The sequence below is a fragment of the Anser brachyrhynchus genome, assembly GCF_964034855.1.
Source record: "Anser brachyrhynchus genome assembly, chromosome: 14".
Lineage (NCBI taxonomy): Eukaryota > Metazoa > Chordata > Aves > Anseriformes > Anatidae > Anser > Anser brachyrhynchus.
The window spans coordinates 20,332,260-20,352,046 of record NC_137709.1 but is presented as its reverse complement, the minus strand read 5'-3'; the positions used below and the strand labels follow the sequence as shown (position 1 = coordinate 20,352,046).

At 61.1% G+C, this 19,787-nt stretch overlaps 1 protein-coding gene across 3 annotated transcripts in view; it reads left to right on the top strand.

Moving 5' to 3' along the window:
* Positions 1 to 19,787, top strand: part of PPARGC1B (PPARG coactivator 1 beta) — a 44,233-nt gene that overhangs the window by 16,375 nt on the left and 8,071 nt on the right. For 2 of the 3 annotated variants that reach the window (XM_080555215.1, XM_080555217.1), the window contains exons 2-8: positions 11,904 to 12,077; positions 13,963 to 14,175; positions 16,024 to 16,140; positions 16,592 to 17,744; positions 18,188 to 18,224; positions 18,550 to 18,614; positions 19,021 to 19,786. In XM_080555215.1, the coding sequence (XP_080411341.1) occupies positions 11,904 to 12,077; positions 13,963 to 14,175; positions 16,024 to 16,140; positions 16,592 to 17,744; positions 18,188 to 18,224; positions 18,550 to 18,614; positions 19,021 to 19,786 (2,525 nt within the window). The remainder of the gene's footprint in view (positions 1 to 11,903; positions 12,078 to 13,962; positions 14,176 to 16,023; positions 16,141 to 16,591; positions 17,745 to 18,187; positions 18,225 to 18,549; positions 18,615 to 19,020; position 19,787) is intronic. The other variant, XM_080555216.1, reaches the window with a different exon arrangement.

The following is a 19,787-nucleotide window of genomic DNA, read 5'->3' as shown; positions in this document are numbered from 1 at the left end:
GCGCAGCACCCTGGCTCCTTGCACCAAATCCAGCAGCAGGCATGCTAACAAATGAGGAGTCTATATTTAGATGCAGTCTGGAGAAGCGTCACGGTGTTGCCAGCGGATTTTACTATTCAGCGCAGGCAGGTTTCCCCGCTCCTCCTGTTTGATGCCACTTTTGCAGAAAAGCTCATCAAGGACACCCAGCACTGGCTGGAAAAGCACCCCAAACAAAGCACCCCCCGCCTCTGGAGCTCGGCACCTGGGAGGGGGTATGTGTGGAGCTGAGCTTCCCAGGGAGCCTGGCACGGGAGCTGCCTTGGGGCCTGTTTGGTTTTGGCACAAGCCTTATTTTTTTTTCACGGAAGTTGGTGGTAAAGAAACGTGTTGCAGGGGTAGAGCCCACCTCTGGTGCCACCCCAGCCCGGTGTCAGCTCCTCTCCCTGCACCACCGCTGCTGCAGCCACGTCTCCTTTCCATCAGCTGGGCTGCTGGGCCCGCTCTGTTTTGTGAGGAGCGCTGCAGAGGCAGGCTTCGCAGCACTTCTCCCTCCCCACATCCCCTTGAGGCTCCCCAAATTGGACATCCGTGGCAGGAGGAGCCCAGGGCCCAGGTGCAGCCATGCACCTTGGCGTGCCAGCACCGTGCCGCTAACACCGTGCGGTGCTGGGCCACGTGGTGCTTGCAGCACCAGCAGCCTCTGCCCCGGGGCTGGTGCGAGCAGCCAGGGGATTAGGGAAAATTTCCCTGCTGCTGCCAGGGCTGCCAGGCCCCCACTGACTCAAACAGCAGCACATGAAGTTCCCGCAATCCTGAAAAGTAAGGAGAGGCAGCAGTGTTGTGCAAAGCAGGAAGATCTCTGCACAGAGCCAGGCTGCTCCAGGTTTCCTGCCCTCCCAAGGGAGCGTGAGATCGGTGCTGGGATGGGTGGGACGAGATTTGCGCAGTGGTGCTCGGATCCTGGGTGTTGCCCCCGTTTTGCAATGCGGCGGACTTTGTTTGGAGCAGATGGTCCTCTCTGCTCCCAGGCTGGGGAGGTAGTACGGGCAGAGCAAATGCCAAAGCACTGCCTCGGGGTGTGAGCGTGGCTGAGAAACCTGGTGACAGATGCGACAGCGCCTCCTTTGTGGCTTGTGGCATCTCTTTTTCCCGGCACCCCTCCAAACTGCGACTGCAGCAGGTCACAGGGAGCGGTTTGCTCAGGTTCCTGTACCCCACCGAGGATGCAGACAGGGTGGGAGACCCGAGCATGGCTGCAGCGATGGGCAGCACTCACCAGCGATGGGGCAAGCAGCCCCTTTCTACCTCTGCTGCGCCCTGGGGCTTGCGCAGCTCGAGCTCCTTGCTGCTGGTGCTATGCCGGTGCCAGCTGCGCATGGACAACCTTTCCTCCACTCCCCCGTGGTGCACTCTGCATCGGCAGCACGGGGACGTCTGAGGACACCTCAAGGACTGCGAAACCCGCTGACAGGGCTGCTTCACAGCTGCCTTTTGGTGCCTCCGTGCAGCAGGCGGGGAGATAAGAGCGCACCGTGCTGGGGGCTGGCGACCCCCCGGGTCTGCCCCGGCACCCAAGGGAGGGAGACACCTCAGTGGCAGGGCGCAGCGTGTGGAGCTGGGGGGGACTGAGGCACCAGCGGCTGTTTGGGGAGGAGGAGGAAGGCACCTGACCGCGAGGCAGCCGTCCAACTAGTTGAAACGGCTCCTGCTGCTGTTTGCACAAGCAGGCACGGCGCGGCCGGGGCTGGGGACGAGCGGCTCCACCCGGGCGCCCACGGCCAGGAGCCCCGTTTGTGCCAGAGCAATGGGTGCTGGGGCTGAGGGGGCTGCTTGCTGCGGGGGTGGCACGTTTGCCCCCAGCATTGTTGGGGTTTTGAGGCTGGTTTTACCCATGGCACAGGCAGGGTCCATGCAGGGTGCCCAGCCCGCTGGCTGGAGCCACAGCACTGCTCTCCGGGATGACATTGGAGGCGAAGACAGCTCTGCCCAAGGACACCCGGCCCTGCTCCTGCCCCACGGCCCCGACACAGAGTGGAGGCAGCGGGGAGAGATGGCTGGCCTCCTCTGAGCGGGAGGTGGATCGGATAAAAGGGGCCGGGTAACTGGAGCTGCTCACATGGCTGGGGAGCTCTGCCGGGCGCGGGGACCATTCCGCCTTTATGAAGGTGGCACCCAGAGCAGTCACCTTAACCCCTGCGAGCCCTTCTGTGGGGACATGCTGCTGCGAGCAGGGCAAGCTGCCTGCACGAGGGGCCCCTCGGCTCTCGTGCTCCCAGTGTTATCCATAGGGAGCTTAGGACTATACCAGCCTGGTGGTGGCTCTGGGCTGACACCGGTCCCTGGGCACCGGGCTGCTGGACCTGGATTTCAGGGCTGGGTCGCAGGGCCAGCCTGCCTCGGGGACCCGGCTTTAGGCTGATCCCCAAATTCACTGGATGTGGGGAACATCAAAAATGGAGGGGACACGGCTTGAGAACGGACACAGTGGTGAGGGAGGTGGCACAGGACGCGGAGCAGAAGGGGCAGGGACAGGTCTGGTTGGGCGCCGGTGGTGATGCTTCTGGGCTGTGTCTGCACCAGGCAGGGAGGAGGGGACGGGAGCAGCCCCCAGCAGCCCCCAGCAGCCGCAGCGGGGAGCGGCCGGGCCCCACCCAGGGTTTGCAGCTCCCTGCGTGCCCGCCGGTGCCTCTTGGGCTGGGGTTTTGGGGAGGGGAAAGGTGTGGTCCCTCGCAGGGGGTAATTTTGAGGAGCGCGGAGCTTTGTGTTTGTGTGCGATCGGCCTCGTTTGCATGCACTCCCAAACAAGCATTTTGCCCTCGGAGGGGTTTTTCTATCTGCAGATCTCAGAGCGCTTTCTTTCCGGGGTGAGTCACTTTTCTGGGGGGCAGAGCGGGGAGCGCCCACTCCCCACGGGAGCTCTGCAAGAGCAGCCGGGCTGGCGGCACCGGCCCCAGTGCCCTGTGCCCGCTGCAGCTGCCAGCATTGCTCCCTGCAGAGCCCAAACATGGGGCAGATGCTTGCCCAGGTGGGATTCTGCCTGCTCCCGGGGTACCAGCACAGTGCGGACACAGGAGAGGCGACGCGTTGTGTTTGTTGGTGTAGCTCTGGGAAATCCCCGGGCCAAACAGGTTATGCCAGTGAAAGTGCGGCTGGGTGGTGCCGGCGTACCCGCAGCCAGCCCCGCAGTGCTGGTCAGGGATCACACCTTCGCCATCGCCTCGCAGAGCCGTGCTCCAGTCATGGGACACGAGTCCTGTTACAACCTGGTCCATTTCACCTTCCCAGGCCTTGCTTTCCCCCGGCACCAGCTGGCGCGGTATCGATGCCATCTATCAGTTAGCAGAGCTGATTGCCCAGCAGGATTTATGCCCACCTGGAGAGCACCAGCCACTCTCCAGCGCCTTTCCCACCACTGTTGTTGTTGGTATGAGCCACACGCGGTGGTGCCAGCTCTCTGCAGTTTAGGGTACAGCAGAGCCCAGAGGTGTTGGTGCCCACGCTGTGCCCAGGCTCCCCCCACGACTTTCCTGGAGCACCAGCAGGGTTGTACCACAGCAGGACCAAGCGGTGACCCCGCCAGATGGTGACACATCTGCTCCGGCTGGGCACTTTGCAGAAAATGGACAGCAACTGAAACAGGGAGAGTGGAGGGCTGAGGGGATGAACAAGAGTAAGGAGGGCACCCCCGATTCGGGAGATGGGGCAGGTGGGGACCCTGCTCCTTGTCTTGCGGGGGGCCTGGCGGTGCAGGCAGGGCAGCAGGCATCCCGCAGAGCAGGGGCAGGAGCCAGCACGGGCAGCGCTGCCCGCTCCCTGCAGCCGGGGGATGCTGTGAGGGGTGCAGGGGGCCAGGTAAGGAGGGCTGGGCAATGCGGGCGCTGCCACCCCTGCTGGGATACAGGCCTGGGCATGAATGAACAGGTCTGGTGGGAGGGTGCACAGAGATCAGAGTGGTTTTGCTCTCTCCACAGCGGTTTTCATCCTTAGATGCCTTGCAAGAGCTTCATTTTCCGTGTGGGAGCTGGGCACAGTGAGGCTCAGAGGCACAATGTGCTCCCAGGGGCATGCCAGGCGCTGCTCAGCCCCCAAAACCTGCTCTTAAAAACTGGGATGTGCTGTGCCGTGCCGTGCCATGCCATGGGGAGCCAGCGCTTTCCATCCCTGAGGGTGGCTGGGCATGGGGAGGGAGGAAGGGGGTGTCCTGGCCACAGGTATAAAGGCTCGGAGTGCGTACTGGCAATCATGCTGGGAGGATGCTGGGGTGTTGGAGCCTGCAGGCAGTGGGAGTAGGGCAAGAAACAATGTTGCCCCTCCTTGTTGCTTTCCTTAGAGGGGGCTCTGGTGACCAGCAAGAGAAAGGGTCCATGGAGGCTCGGTTTCGGTGCTGGGTATCCTGACCATGGCACTGAGCGTGCCCATGGCAGCGATGTGTTGGGGCCGGAGCTGCTCAGAGCTCAGGCTAATGCGGGAAGATCTTCCCTGCGCTTTCTTAACCTGGGCTTGAACCTTCCCCGTCTCCCACCTCGTGCTGATTAGTGCTAAGTCGGTGCTTTGCTTCCTCGTGGTGCCAACGACATCAAACAGTGGCCGTGCTCCTGTGCCAAACCCTCTGGCAGGTGGGAAGGATGTGTCCCTCTGTCCCCTGCCTGCCACCCCCATGGCAGGATGGGCTGGGGACAGGCTGCCCCAGCATTCCTGCTCTGCATGGGGCGAGCCAAGGAGCATCCCACACCGCTGGGCACAGACCTAATAAAGTGATAGCACAGGGCCGGGCTGTGCAGCAGCCACCAGATTATCTCCACCCGTTCCTCAGCTCTGTGTGTGAAGGGCCAGGATTTGGGCTGGCTTTAACCTCAGATTCCATTTCATGGCTGCGGATCTGCTGACACAGAGATCAGAAAGTGCCAAAAATCCGAGCCCTCCACCCGCGGCAGAGCAGGGCTGCGCGCAGAGGCAGGGCCCCCCGCTCACTTCCACTCCTCAAGAGCTGTGAGTTGTGTCCTAGGCCAGGAGAGAAGGGTATTTCAATAATTATAGCTCATCCCCTGCTGTCCTCACTTCTCCTGCCAATTCCCAGCCTCTAGACAGCAGGCACTGCGGTGTACCACTGGATGGAGAGCTGCGCCACTGGATGGAGAGATGGATGGCTGGGTCCCTTGCCATTTCCCAGAAAACCCCAAAAGCCTCCTGGCTTTTCTACACCGCCTTTGCAAGCCCTTTGAGCATGGTTCATGGGTTTCCAGGACCACAGGAGCTGGCATGACCAGGGGAGCTCCACAAGAGCAACAACACAGGCACGTGGCTCTGCTTGTGCCTGTAGTGTGGGCAGATCCAGGGGCAGCTTGGGAACCCAGCGTGGCATGGGACGGGGATTTGTACCATGTTCCCTGTGGGAAGCATCTCTGATTTCCTCCCCGTGCTATTACTGGTTCAACCTCTCTGGCATTCGCAGTGCAGGGAGCCGCAGGACAGTTGCTTGCTGCCTCCTGGCATGGTTTTGCTCTTCCCCAACCGGGCCAGCTGTGAGGGGCTCAGGCGAGCGTGTGGTTCCCATAAAGAGCAGTGGCCATGGAGCCGAGCTGGTGATAGCCACAGGGGGCTACACGAGGGGAGGGGTCTACAGCTCTCCCGGGGACAGAGCAGGCTGGAGGAGCGAAGTGGTGGCTGGTGGCCAGGGGACAGGCAGGGCCGCTCCTCCTCCCGGCCCCGCGGCCACCCCGAGCCGACCCGGCAGGGCCCTCCCTCTGCCCACAGCCGTCATGTGGCTCCTGGCAGCCAGAGCATCGCAAGAGGAAGGGCTGAAAATAATCGCCTGCTCATATTATCCTTTCAAAAGGCGGCAGTTGCCGTGGTGGGGAATTTTGGTGACAAGCAGCCTGGCTAAGGGGCAGCTCCCCACTGAGTCAGACGCGTGCCCCGTCCCGCGGCACAGCCTGACCCCTGTGCTGCTGGCCGCTCCTGGGGCTCCCCGCCTGCCCCGCTGGCCCCACTGCCCCCTGCCCCCATGGCCATCCTTGGGGGCAGGACCCACGCCACCTGGGCCACCCAGTTGGGCAAGTGCCATCTGCTGTTCCTGGTTGTGGTTTTGGGGCAGATAGCGTAGAGCTCATTAAAACACTGCCAGGGTTCAGGACTGGGTCTGCGCTCTGCTGGTTTGCTCTGTGGGTGCGGGATAAAGTCGTGACGGGGGCCAAAGCTGCCTGGTAGTGCACTGCCCTGGGCATGACTTCTGCGCCCCAGCTGGGTGCTGAGCACTGCTGTCACCCTGCTATGTGTGCCTGCACCGGCACAGCTGGCAGCCCCTGCCCTGCAAAGCACATCCTGCGCGCTTGGCAGCAGCCGCGCCTCCATTAGTTGGTGCTGAGAGATGAGAGGCCCTCTTGGGGAACGTCCCGTCCTCCACTGCATCTGCCTGCTGCCCCTTTTCATCGCATGGGACAAAATAACCTCCCGGCCTGGTTTGCTAACCGTGCCTGGTGGCGGGGTGGTGGCACAGGGGGTGACGGCAGCGGTGTGGGGCTTCGGGCTCTGCAGTGCCTGCAGCGCGGCCAAGCACGGCAGGGGCTCGAGGTCTGCGGGTATCCCACACAGAAATGAAGTGGGATCTGCACCCTGAGTCCAAATAAACAGCCATGGGTACGGTATTAGCATGCAGCTCTGCAAGCTGCGATGTAAGAACTCTGCTGCTGCCCTTCTTCCTAAACTCGACACACCTTTGTTTGAAATGTTCCAGTACACCTTTGTTTACTCAGGGCATTATCACCACTATCTCAGACTCCTTTCTTCTGGATCCATGTTGTGACTCAAGGATAGTTTACTGCAATTTCTTCCATCTTTGCTCCATATCAAAGACTCCTTGGCAAGTTCATGTTTATTGTTTGTAGTTAAAGTTTAATATTTCCTACTACTCGCATCTCGTGGTTGATCTTAATTATACCCCTCTAATGTAAGACAAAAGTCAGTGAATGAGAACGCTTTCGTTGTGCTTTCGGCTACGGCCATGCCCCAGGCCCTGGGCTGAGCGGCCCAGTGGGTGCCTTGTGCTGCCTGCACAGCTTCTGGGCACCTCGTCTGGGGAGGGGGGTGCTGTGCGGGGTGCTGGTGCACCGTGCTGTGCAAGGTGTTGGGGCAGGGTGCTGTGCAGGGCACCAGGGCTCCCCCATGCAGCAGCATGGTTTTTCTTCCGACTGGGCTGGATCAATAAAACAGATCAATACCAATTAAAAAAAAAAAGAGTGCAGAGGGCAAAATCCCCTGACCCTATCAGGGCAGCAAGATGTCGCAAGCACTGTGCAGAACTGGGAAGCTGGGTTCTGCACTCCTTGTCCCCCCAAAGGTGCTGTTGTGCAAAGTCCCCGACCTCGCCACCCTGCAGCTCTCCTTTCGTCCCCATCCCAGGGCCAGGGCTCTGCAGGGAGAGGTCCCATGGGGACCCCAGCATGCTGCCTATAAATATCTCGGGGTGCCGAGGGGCGGCCGGGCAGCAGGCACAACCCGACACTGTGCCTCCTCCTTCAGAGTGACATTTTGTCAAATGCCATGGGGAGGGGGGCTGCTATCTGCAGGCACACGCTCCGGTGACCTTCACAGCTCTGGCCAGGTGCCTCCTTGCTGTATTTGTGCTTATTTATAGCTCCCTCCTCCATGCATCCCCACCTCTGCCCCCCTCCTGGCACCGACGGGGAGCTGCCCACCCCGTGCTGGCACCTCTTATCGGGGGACAGCGAGGGAGCCGGCACGTCCCCGCGGGTGACAAGGGGCTGGTGGCAGCTTGGGGACAGGGAGAAGCTGGGTTCGGCGCGGGCTGCAGGGTGCATGCCGGAGCACGGCCAGAGCCCCCCTCACCTCCCCGCTCCCATGCTGAGGCCTAGGGCCGCACACCGGGGCATCAGACATCTGTCCTACAAGGGCCACGGCACCAGGGACAGGTGGCCTTGCCCCTGGTGCTGCAGCCACCCCCTCGCTGCCTGCCCAGTTCACCCCAGTGAAACAATCGCGCAGTGTCTGCCTCCCCGCTTGTCTGTAATCCCCATTTCAAGCAGTCTGTAATTACGGATTTCCCTGATAAGCCCGGACGGCTGCCTTCAAAACCCCTGCCCGAGGATTTTCGTTCTTTTTGAGAGACAGGCTCGGGACAAGAGCACGGAGCGGGAGGCTCCCCACCTGCACCTGGCAGGCCGCGGGGCCAGCACTCCCTGAGCTCTCCACATTTTCTCACCAATCTGAGTCGCAGCTGGGATGCTACGGGCTAATCTGGGGCTCTGCCTCCTGTGCGTGGATGTACATTTATCCCTTAATGCCTTGAGCAGGCACTTAGTGGTGTGGAGGAAGGAGGCTGTGTGCGGGGTGAGTCACGGCCTCGCTCTTCTGCGAGGACACGGCCTCTGCCCCCGTCCCTCGGCCTCCCCAGACAGCCCCCGTTTTCCTTCCCTTTTTGTTCGCTGGGCGCAGGGAGCAGCAAAGTGGTGGGTGAGCGGCAGGCCAATCTCACAGCGTCCTGGGGACACGGATGCAAGCGGTGACACAAATCTGGCCTTCCAGGCTTACCCGGGATTAAGTTACTGAGAGGCTGCTGTGCCCCATCCAGCCGCGTCTCTGCACCGGCAGCCTTCAGAGGCTGCCCCTCGTGCAGCCTCGCTGAGCACAGGCACGGGCTGCCCGCCTGCCCCTGTGCCTGGAGCTGGGCTGCAGAGCTCTTGGCTGCCACTTCAAGGGGCTGGAGGCAGGAGCCTTGTAGACAAGGGCAGTTCCTACCCGCTCTGTCCCGGGGTTGAGGAAAGTGTGGTGGTTTTACCCCGCTGGGCAGCCAAACTCTGCCACAGGCCAGCTGCAGGCACAGCTCACTGGTGCCATGCACAGCAGGTGGGGAACCGGCAGGGCTTACCGCTGCGCATTGAGGGGAACTGAACTGAAGAGCAGGCTGAGATGAACTCGTCCTCATGCTCATCACCCGCCAGCACCTACGCTGAGCACTGCAGGCACCATCAGACTGAGCCACCTCGCTGGGCGGCAGCTGTGTAGGGCTGTCCTGGGGGGACCCTGGCCCAGCCCCAGCCACGCTCACCAGCAGCTGGTTTAGCCCCCGGAGCCCAAGTTCACATTGAAAAAGAGGAAAACATTTCCTGTCTCGTTAATCCAATATTTGAATTAGAGCTGGGCTCACTTCTGTGCAGAGATAAGACCTACACACGCCCACACTTGGGGTTAGCACGGCTCCAGAGCAGAAGGAGCTGAAAATCACCTTTCTGGGGCGATATCCCACCTGCTGGCCCCACAGCAGCAGGAATTCATGGCTGAGCTCAACCGGGTCCCCTTGGAGGTGCGATAGGGGTGCTCCTGGGTATGGCCAGCACCACGGGGACATGAAACGAGCACAAATCCACAAAACAGCACAAAGCCTCAGTGTGAGTGAGGGTGCCTGCCTGCCTCCCGGAGCAACCCACAATTGAGCCTTCTGCTCCCGTGTCCCCAGAGGGCACAGGTGGGGGGCACGTGGCCCCCTCGCAGCCCTCCCCGGCAGCAGGGTTGGTCGGAGAAGCCGCAGAGCCCCCGGCAGCTCCGGCCACGGCCACGCTGCAGCGCGCACAGGCCAGGTGTCTGGGCTGGAGGATGCCTCCGAATTTTCGAGCATGTCGCCATGGGTATTTGCTGGCTGCACACCAAGAACCCAGGGCTGATCTTCCTACAAACTCCCGAATAAAATTAGAACAAAAGTTCACTCCTCTCCCAAGGCAGCAGGAAGTGGAAAGGGTGGGAAAAGGGAGAACTGGAGCAGATGAGCTCTCGTGCCCACAGCAGCCCCACACCGGTACCGCACTGGCAGTGTCGGCATGCGCTCCCTGTGCTGCTGGCCTGAAATGAATCCTCCCTGCCAAACAAGTGACGTGGGGATGCCATGCCGGGAAGGTGGAGTTTGGGGGTGCTCCTGACCTATGTGAGCCAGGAATCCAGGAGCATCCATGGCCGGGCACTGCCTGGGGATGCCGCGAGCGGCAGGGCACCGTGAGGACACCGACCCCAGCGCCTGCCTCCGGGATGCCCAGCCAGGGCAGCCCAGCAGCATTGGATTGCAGGAGTTTATTTTTACCCAGCCCTGTTGCCAACGGGGACGTGTCACATCTGCAGAGTTGATCAAAAGACGTCCCAAGTACTGGTGTCAGCTGCTCCTTGTGATCTCAGCACCGAGATCTTTTCCCTTGTGGCATATCAAAAGGAGCAGGAGGATTTGACTGCTTTGCTATTTTTAATTGAACACACACACACACGTATATATATGTGTATGGCTTTTCTAAAAATAGAACCCTTTGCCTGTGTTCCCATGGGAAGATTTGGGGAGAAGGGGGAGCCAAAGTTGTTGCAGGATGTTTTCTGGGGCGGGCGCAGGAGCTGGGGAGGGAAGGCAGGGAGGAGGCACGGCAGGTAACGCACGTGCCTGGGAGGGCAGAGGGCACCGAACGCGCAGTAGCAGGGCTGGCTGAGCTGGGCTGAAGGGAGATCTGCATCCCCAGACTTGGCAGCAATGAGAACGGGGACCTTTCATCCCACTGCACGTGCTCTGAGCACCCGGAAAGCAAAGATTTTGCTGGGAGGGGTTGAAGACCCCAGCCTTGGTGTGCACAGGACCATCCTTTGGGGGGACACCGAGTTGATCATCTATGATCCTCAATTATCCCAAGGAAAAAAAAAAAAAGACAATGAAGAGAGAAACCCTATCTTTGCCCTTCCTGGAGCTCGGTTTGAGATCCCTTTCCCCCTGCTGCGTGTCAGAGGAGAGCCTGTCAGCACGGCAGAAGTGGAGGCCATGTTTTTCTGCCTCCACAGCCTCTCACGTGCTCAGATGTTTGCCTGCTCCAAAATCCCTTTGCTGTGTAAATAAACTTGTTTCCCTCATCCCCAGAAAACTCCCCCCGGGCAGCCAATACCAGGTGGATCTGCACCAGACCTTTCACCTCTGCGTCTGAGCCCTGTTTTTTGCTGAGGATGCATCCAGTAGGGAGCTGAGGGCTGGGCGCGGGGTGGGCAGGGGCTGGCCATGCGGAGACCTGTGGAGGCAATGAAGGAGTGAGGTGGAAGCAGGGCAGGTCTCAGCTGCTTTTGGTGATTAAATGGGTATTTTTAGCTCAGTTCCTAGAGCTCAGGTTGCCCCATGTGCTCCTGGATGTCAATGTTTTTCCATGCCATTTTCTCTTGCATGTGCGAGAAGTATGGGGGGCTGCAGTGCCTTCACGGTGCCGTGGGATGTGCACCTTCCCAAGGATTGTCACCGAGCGTTTCACTGCCACGTAGCCGGGATGGGGATGGGGATGTGAACAGCCAGGCTGACCGGCGTGAAGCCACCCCGCAGAGCCTTGCCCCATGCACTGCATCCTGTGCGCGCCCCAAGCCTCTCGCCTCCCTCCGTTGCTGCTGATTGCCGGGGCAGCTGGATGAGCCTGGAGGTCAGCCTTGCACCACCGAAGGCAGGAAGGGCTGCTGAGGTTTGTCTGAGGGCACTGGCAGCTGTTTGCTTGCTGGAGCAATGAGGCCCTTCCCGTGCAGGCTCCACATGTGCCTGGTGCTGCCGCGAGGGCTCGCTGGTGGCAGCAGGGCAGCTTTCGGTGCCCACCGACGGCGGTGCCGGGCTGCGCAAACCGGTTTGCAAAAACCACGGTGAGGAGGTGCTCCGTGCTCCCTCAGCTGCTGTGTAATTGCTCTCCCTTGAGCCATTTGCCAGTTTTATTCCAAAAAGCTGCATCTGGGCTCTGAGTAACGCGGTCGAGCAGAGGCGATGGCACGTGGGGACGCAGCTCCCTCAGGTCCCGGCCGTCCCCGCTGTTGTTGCTGCTGGTTGCAGCCCGTCGCTGCCAGCCTGGGTGTCCCCTGCAAAGCCCCAAGTGCTGTGGTGTGGCCGTGAGCTCACCTCCTTTCTCCTCTCTCCGCAGTATGAGGTGTCCGGCGAGGAGCACCTCTACTCCGACTTCCCTGAGATCGATTTGTCCCAGCTGGACACCAGCGACCTGGACTCGGCCGGCTGCTTCAGCGAGCTGCAGTGGTGTGCGGAGCACTCTGAGACCGAGTCCAGCCAGTACAGCACCGACGACTCCGAGCTCTTCCAGGTACCCAGGGGACACGGGGATGTGGGGAGACATCCCTCCAGCTGCTGGTCCTGGGCCGCTCACTTGCACCTTCCCATGGGCGACTGCCGAGGGCCGAGGCATGGGGAGCGCAGGGGAGGGTAGAGGAGGGAGGGGAGGTGTGGGGGGACAGCTATTAATATCGCCTCCCCAGCTGATTAGTGCTCCCATTAATTTGCGCGCTGGGTCTAAATGGAGCAAGCAGAGCAAGGCTAATGAGGAGGTGCCGAGCGGAGCGGGGCTGCTGTACCAGCCCACCTGTGCTGTGCTCTCCAGCTTCAGCATCACCTCTGTGCACGCCGGGGGGCACCCGTGGGTGGGGGTGTCCCCAGCACCCACCTCTGCCTCCCTGGGGTGGATGCACCCTGGAGCAGGGCATGCACTGCTGCAGCTGCGGGCAGGCAGGGGCTACTGGAGCCCCAGTGGGGCAGGGGAGACCAAGCTGCTGAGCGCTGGTATAAAAAAGCAAGCTGCACGATGTCTGATCTCCGATGCTGACACTTACAGCTGTGCCTAAGGAGAGCAAACACTCCCTGCTCTCCAGGGCACGGGGCAGCCCTCGGGTGCGGGAGGAGGAGAGCTAGGAGCAGTGGGGCTGCCTTTCCAGAATCCTCCCTCCTCTTGTGCCATGGCCTCAATGTGCCCCATCCTCCGGGGATGGGGCTGCCATGCCCTGCTGAGCATCTCCAGGCGCTTCCCGCTGGAACAAGGAGGCCAGCTTGGTTGTGGCACACCGGGGCTTGCTGGTCACCAGCAGTGGGTTGCTTTTTGGGAAGGCAGAGGATTTGTTCTTAAAGAAAGGAGAAAAAAAAAAGAAAAAGCCCTGATATTTTCTGACCTGGCCATAATAATAGCCCTCTGGCTTTTGTGCTGTGCTGATGCTGTGCTTGAAAATGGTCCAGTCCAGCTGACGGACCTTCATCACGAGATGCATATTTTCCGCTGAACTTCCTGGGGAAAAGATAAACAGAAAAGAAATGCAAAAGGCAGGCCCGTTAGGAGCAGCAGCGTATAATGAAATGTATCCCACTGAACTTGTGTGCACAGCAGTCTCGTGCCAATAACAGGAGGAAAAGAAACGGAGCCAAAAATGGTGTATCCTGCTGCCTTTCCCTGGAGCCTGCTCTAGTAACTGCAAGCAAGGTTAGGGCACGGAACTCAAGATATTTAATTTTTAAACAAGAAGAGAGTAATAAGGGAGGCTGTGTGCAGTCCGCAGTCCTCACCGAGAGCTTGAACTTGTCCCGTGCTAATTTTATACCTGAGAGTAGCCTGCTTCTTGTTGGATATGGTTTACATTGAGCCTATTGAGGAGGAGGACCAAAACAAGCCAACTCCTGGCTCGCTTGGGCCATTCCTCTGCTTCTGCACCCTGTCTAGGGCGTTTGCACCGTACCACCAACAGGAAGGGGCCTCATGCACGGAGCCTGCCCAGGGTCATGCTCCCCGTGCCATGGGGGCTGTTGCCCTTGCCCTCGCAGGGGGCTGCACTCTCTTTTCCCCCGGGCAGCCCTGGGCTGGGCTCTCCACGTTTCCTTCCCCCCAGCATCCCCTCCAGCTGGCACCGGGAGGCTCACAGCCCAAAGCCGGGATCATTTGGTCAAGGAGCCTTTTAATCGCCACCCCCATTCCCGCTGCGCTTTGCTTCTAGGGACAGAAGATGCTCTCTATTATTTTTCCCCTGGGGGTTGCCAGGGTTGTGGGTGGACGGATGACATCCCTGCGCGGGTCATTCTCCCCTGCTCCCATCTCTGTGCCCCAGGGAGGTAAATCCCCCCTCGGCCCCCTGCCAGCCTGACATGCCCCCCCGGAGGGAGCGACCGCGGGTGCCTCGCTCGGCCTGATTCCCTCTCTCTGCTCCTTTCAGATAATAGACAGTGAGAATGAAGCGCTGCTGGCGGCCCTCACCGAGACTTTGGATGATATTCAGGGAGCTGACGTGGGCCTGGCTGCCTTCCGAGCTCTGGAAGAGGGGGACACGCTCAACCATGCCTACACCTCGCCTGCCCCTTCCCCCAAACCCGCCGTCCCGGTCTCGGGGGGGCCGCCCCCGGCCCCCGAGGTTGATGAGCTGTCTCTAGTAAGAACCCACTTCCTACTGTTTAAGGTGGATTTGGATGAGCCCCTGATAAGCCGGCTGCATGGGTATGATAGGAAGCAAAGGTCTGAATTTTTTCATTCTAGGCTTAAAACTCTCTCTAACCGTCAATACCAAAGCATATACTTGTATTGTATACGTATACATGTTCTGCATCATTGCTGTCACCTCCATCGCCATCCTCACGGGAACGAGTTGCTTGTTGCTGTGTGTATATAAATATATATACCCAGGGGGCGGGCGCTGCCTGCAGGGGGTGTCACGGTGCTGGGGGCGGCTTTGGCAGGACCCACACACCTCCTTTTCTTGCGAGGCGAGGCTGTGGGGCTGCCCGGGGCTCTCTGTAGCACATCCCAACCCCAGCCCCAAACCCCAGGGCAGGTGGCTGCTCCTGCCTGGCTCTGCCTCAGGTCCCCAGGACCAAGCTCCCCGCTGCTCTTGCAGGAGGTTTGACCCCCCCCAAGCCCCCACGTGTGGCCTCCAGTCCCTATAGCCTTGGAGACCAGAGCATCCCTCTTGGTCCCCTGAGGTATCTGGGCTCCAGCCCCACTCCTGGTCCCGGCCCGTGCTAACCGGCAGCATTTGCTGCAACCCTCCACTGTTCCCGGGAGGTCCCCTGGGGTGGGGGCACCCAGCCCACTCCCTCCGGGGGCTCATGGTTCCCCCCAGCGCCCCCCTAGTCTTGCCCGGGGTCTCCCCCAAAGCCGTGCTGTGGCGGGGAGGAGTGACATCCAGTGGTGAGAGCGTGCATTTCCACAGCCCCCAGCCCTGCGCGCAGGTGGGTGTATATATCACACACGATACGGATGTGTATATATAGGATGTATACGTTGCGGGGGGGGGGGGGGGGGAAGGTGCTGGTTGCTTCCACCGACAGGAGCTGCACGCCCAAAGCCTCAGGCACTCCGGCTGATGTCTCCTGGCAGCCTCTGACCCAGGAAACCCCCGTTCCTATCACCCCTTAAAAACCCCACAGCCCGACCCAGGGGTCTACAAACCCACGGGCCAGCACGGGGGGGCCTAGCCCCCGATCTATCTCCTCCATGCAGCCCCTGCGCAGTCGCCTTGCTGTTGAGCTGTTGTTGCCTCCGGTTGATAGCGCGACGGGTGGGACACAAAACATCCTTGCTGGCTGGGGGATATATATATATTTTTTATTTTCCTGACCAAAAAAGTGTTTGAGTAGAAGGAAAGAGTTTTGCTAACCTCGCTGTCAGAACCGATTGCGCTATGTGTAACCTAAGGAAAACCCCACTCCGACCACCCCGAGGGACTGCAGGGGAGTCTTTGAATGGAGTGGGCTGGGGAAGATCCTCAGCCAGCCCTCGGCATGTCCCGCCGGGACTTACATCTGCAAAATGCTTTGCGAGCTAATTAACGAAGGGAGGCCCCTTTCTGGGTGTTGCAGCTGAACAAGCCTTGCAGGGCGACCCAAGTGAGCTGCCCAAATCAGTCACGCTTAGAAACGTGAAGCCTGGCACCTAGGGACAGAGCTGATGGACGTTTGGACGCCACAACAGCTCCCACGTGTCTGGTCGGAGTGGGGATGGCCCTGGGGAGCAAATTCCCCTGCTTCTGCCCCTGTCCCCACCACCCCTGCCCTCTGCAGGGTCTTGGGCAAGGGGGCTGAGCGCTGCCGAGCGCTGACAGGTGCCTGCTCACAGCCACAGCGTGAAGCCCCTCGGTGCCCTTTTATTGCCCCCCCCGTCTTTGAATCGGACGCTTAGCACTGGGCGCAGCCTGCAGCCCCTGGGGCGCGGGCGGCCGCCAGCAGAGGTGCGGTGCTGTCGCCGCAGTGCCGACGCGCTTTCTCGCCGCTTCTCGTTGCAGCTGAAGAAGTTGCTCCTCTCTCCATCGCACGCGCCTCCCAGCTGCGAGGCTCAGAGAGACGGGAGCACCCGGCGCCCGGGGACCCCTAAGTCCCGACCCTCGAGGCCCTGCACAAAGGTATTTTCAGACCTCTCCGTTTCACCAGGCGCTAGTTTATGAAAGCCGCCCCCTCGCCCCCCTTTACCACGAAGGTTTACACCCAAATGTGGGATCACTCGGCCTGGGGAGAGCTGCCTGTCACGCCGCAGAGCCTGATCTTAAGCTAATCTCCTGCATCCCAGTAGAAGTTGCCATCAAAGATTTTTCTACTTGGATAATGGTAATTGTGCAGTGCATTAGGCCGGGCAAATTAGATTGCCTGGGAACAGCTGCAAATCCTTCATGGGGAGGAGGAGCTGCCTCCTGGCATGCCTGAGGGAAACCCGCTAGCCCTGGCGGCTCCATTATCCTGGATATCCAGCCATTATCCCAGCTGGCTCCTTACCCCGGGCTGCTCTTTCCCCTCAGCACTGGGGCTGTGTGTGAGGGCGAGGCGCAGGGCTCACCGTCTCCCCTCTGCTCTCCCAAGGTGGAGGGACCTCTCCGGGACCGGAGGGTAAGCGTCCCGCAGGCGCAGAGCCGCAGCTGCACTGAGCTGCACCGGCACCTCACCTCAGCGGCGCCCTGCGCCCAGACCTCAGCCTCCCGCGCACCGGAGGAGTGCCCCAGCGGCCACCACCACCCTGCCGCGGGCGACTGTGCCCACCACGAGGACAGCAGCGACTCCAGCGAGGACTCGCTGAGCTCCGGTGACGCGGTGACCTCCCCTTCCTTGGCGGAGGACAGCACCGGCAGCCGGTTCTCCTGCGACGGGGAGATGCACACAGTGGTGGAGCTCATCCGCTATATGCACACCTACTGCCTGCCACCGCGGAAGCTGCCCGCCCGTGACGCCACTGACGCCAAGCCCCAGCCCTGCAGCAGCCCCTTCAAGAGAGCCAAACCGGACTGTCCCCCGCAGCCGGGACACCCTGGTGGTGCCGAGAGCCGGCCGGGCTGCGCCTGGCAGGCGGCTGGGGGCTGCAAGAAGCCCGCAGCATCCTTTTCCATCCTGAAGGAGCTGCTGGCACGGGACCTGCTGTGTGATGTGAGCAAGCCCTACCGCCTGGGCAAGCCCGTGTATGCCTCCCTTGCCCGGCCGCCCGCTGCCGGCTGCCCTGCCATGCTGGTCCAGGATGGGGCAGACACTGGTGGGACCTGCAAATCCAGAGCCAAAGTGGTGCCAGAGAAAACAGAGCCAAGGCAGAGCCTCGGGGCCGAGGCGGAGGCTCCACGGGAACCTGGCAGTTTGGAGGAGGAGGCTGGGAAGTGCGTGGGTGCCCCAGCTGTGTCCACAGGGAAGGCAGCCCGGCGGCCGGAGAGTACCGTTTACACTGTCCGCCGGTCCAAGAGACTCAATCCCGAGCTGGGCCACTGGCTCTCCTTACTTGACGAGCCGCCCCTCGAGCCCTCTGTGCCCCAGGAGGCCCCCGCCTCCAGGGAGCCCACGCTGTGCCCGTTGCTGGAGGCCTTCTCCGCTGAGGAGCCCGCGGCCGAAGTGGAGGTGGGCGGCACGGAGGAGGGAGACGGCGGGAGCGTGGCACCGCCAGCAGAGCCTCAGCCCCTCGTCCTGGCATCCCCAGGGGGCAGCGAGGTGGGCGAAGGTGCTGAGAGCCAGCACTGTGCCCCCCGGCAGCAAGCAGGTGAGGGGGCGGGAGGTGTCCCCTGGGTGCCACCTGGCTGAGGGGTCCCACGCATGGGGAACTGGCAGCTGTTCTGGTCTTGGGGTGCTGTTCCAATCCGCGACCCCCGTGCCTCCTGCCTCAGTTTCCCCATCCTTATAGCATGAGGAGGCAGACAGTGTAACCCGGCAGGGACTGGGCTGCCCCCTCCCTCAGGGCTCGCCCTGTGCCTGCACACTGGGGTTCAGCCGTACTGGTGCCCCAGAAGCGCAGCTGCCATCAGCCTGTCCCTGGCCAGCACTTTGTGCGTGCGAGCAGCTCCAACCTGCCATCCCTCCACTCGTGTGGCTGCTGCCACCTCACCGGCAGTGTCCCCAGCCCCAGCTCCTCCTGTCCCCTGCCTGCCCCATGGGTGCTGGAGGGAGCCCAGCTCTGCTGTAACCCTGCTTCTCCCTGCCTTTCAGAAACACCACGGTGTCTCACGCTGTCCTTGGCGCAAACGTAAGTGCACAGGGGATTTGTGTGGGCTACATAAATCACACTGGGGCTGGAAAGCCGCCACCTGCACCTTGCTCACAGGTGCAAGGCGCTGGGAGAGCTCCAGGCTCTCGGCGAGGTTTGGTGCCAGGGTGGACGTGCCCTGGGGACCTGACTGTGGCTCGCCCCCGCTGCGGTGGTGGCGAGGGCATGCTGCTCGCCCCCATCTCCGTCAGGCATTAGGCATGCTGGGAGGGTTCATTCGTAGGCAGCATTTTTATCAGCCTCCTTTTTTTTATTTTCTGTGTTCACCTACACACCTTCCCTCTCCTTATTTTGTGCTGTTCAGTGACCCGACCTTTGGGAAGAGAAACTTTGAGCCAATGCTGACCGTGGAGCTGTGTGGGACAGCAGGTAGGACGGGCTCTTAGTGTTCTCACTTCTCTCTGGGATGGGAAATCCTGAAGCCACTGCTTCATCCCGTGGTGCAGGAGCACATTCTCTGTGCACTGGTTCTGTGCTGGAGCATCAGCAGCAGCTCGTGGGCTGCGACATGGGCACTGGGGAAAGCGTTTGGAAGTGGGGAGGCTGTTTGGAGGGGCTGCTGCTTGGAGGGAGGCCAGGAGGGAAGGGAGAATCGACGGGTCCCCTTGGGGATGAGGCATCCTTCTTTTTCCCCAAAGTGTCAGTGGGTGGATAGGGTGGCGGAGGCTGAGCAGCCTCCCTGCCTTGCAGTGTCGATGCAGCTCAGGCATTGGGATCGGATGAAGTGTGATGGAGGGCAGAGCTGACTCCCGTCGTTTGTTCACTCGGGTTTCAGGTCTCACGCCGCCCACCACTCCGCCATACAAGCCCGCCGAGGAGGACCTGTACAAGCCAGACATCCCCCAGGAGGCAGGCAAGGAGGACAGCACGGCTCCCAGCCCTGGGGCTGGGAGCATAGGGGACACAGGAGCCTCCCAGAAAGCCCCTAAGAAGCACCCCGAGAGGACAGAGCTCTTGGCCCATCTGAGCCGTGCTGCCGAGCAGCCGGGCGTGCTCAAGCGGCCCTTCTCGTGCTCATTCGGGGACCACGACTACTGCCAGGTGCTGAAGCCGGAGGCCACCCTGCAGAGGAAGGTGCTCAAGTCCTGGGAGCCCCCAGGCCAGACAGAGATGGAGCACAAGAGGAGGGTCCCGGACGCGCACTACCAGGGGCTGGACTTCGGCGGCAAGGAGGCGGGCAGCAAGATGGTGTGGAAGGACGGCGTCAAGCAGCTGCGAGACCAGGAGATCAGAGCCAGCTTAACGAAGCACTTTGGCTTCCTGGACAGTGCTCTCGATAATGAGGACATGGCCTTCTGCAAGACCCCTGAGTACGACACGGTCTTTGACGACAGCTGCAGCGAGAGCGGCTCCCCGGCAGAGGAGGAGGAGGAGGAAGACGAGGAGGAGGAAGAGCACTGCGACAGCCCATTGGACGCCAAGCTGTGCCTGCGGAGAAACCCCTTTTCCAGGACCAGTTTGCATTACTGTTCCCGGAGCAGGTCCAGCTCGGGGTCTTCGTGCTGCCGGTCCCGATCCCCCACCAGCAGACGCACCTTCAGG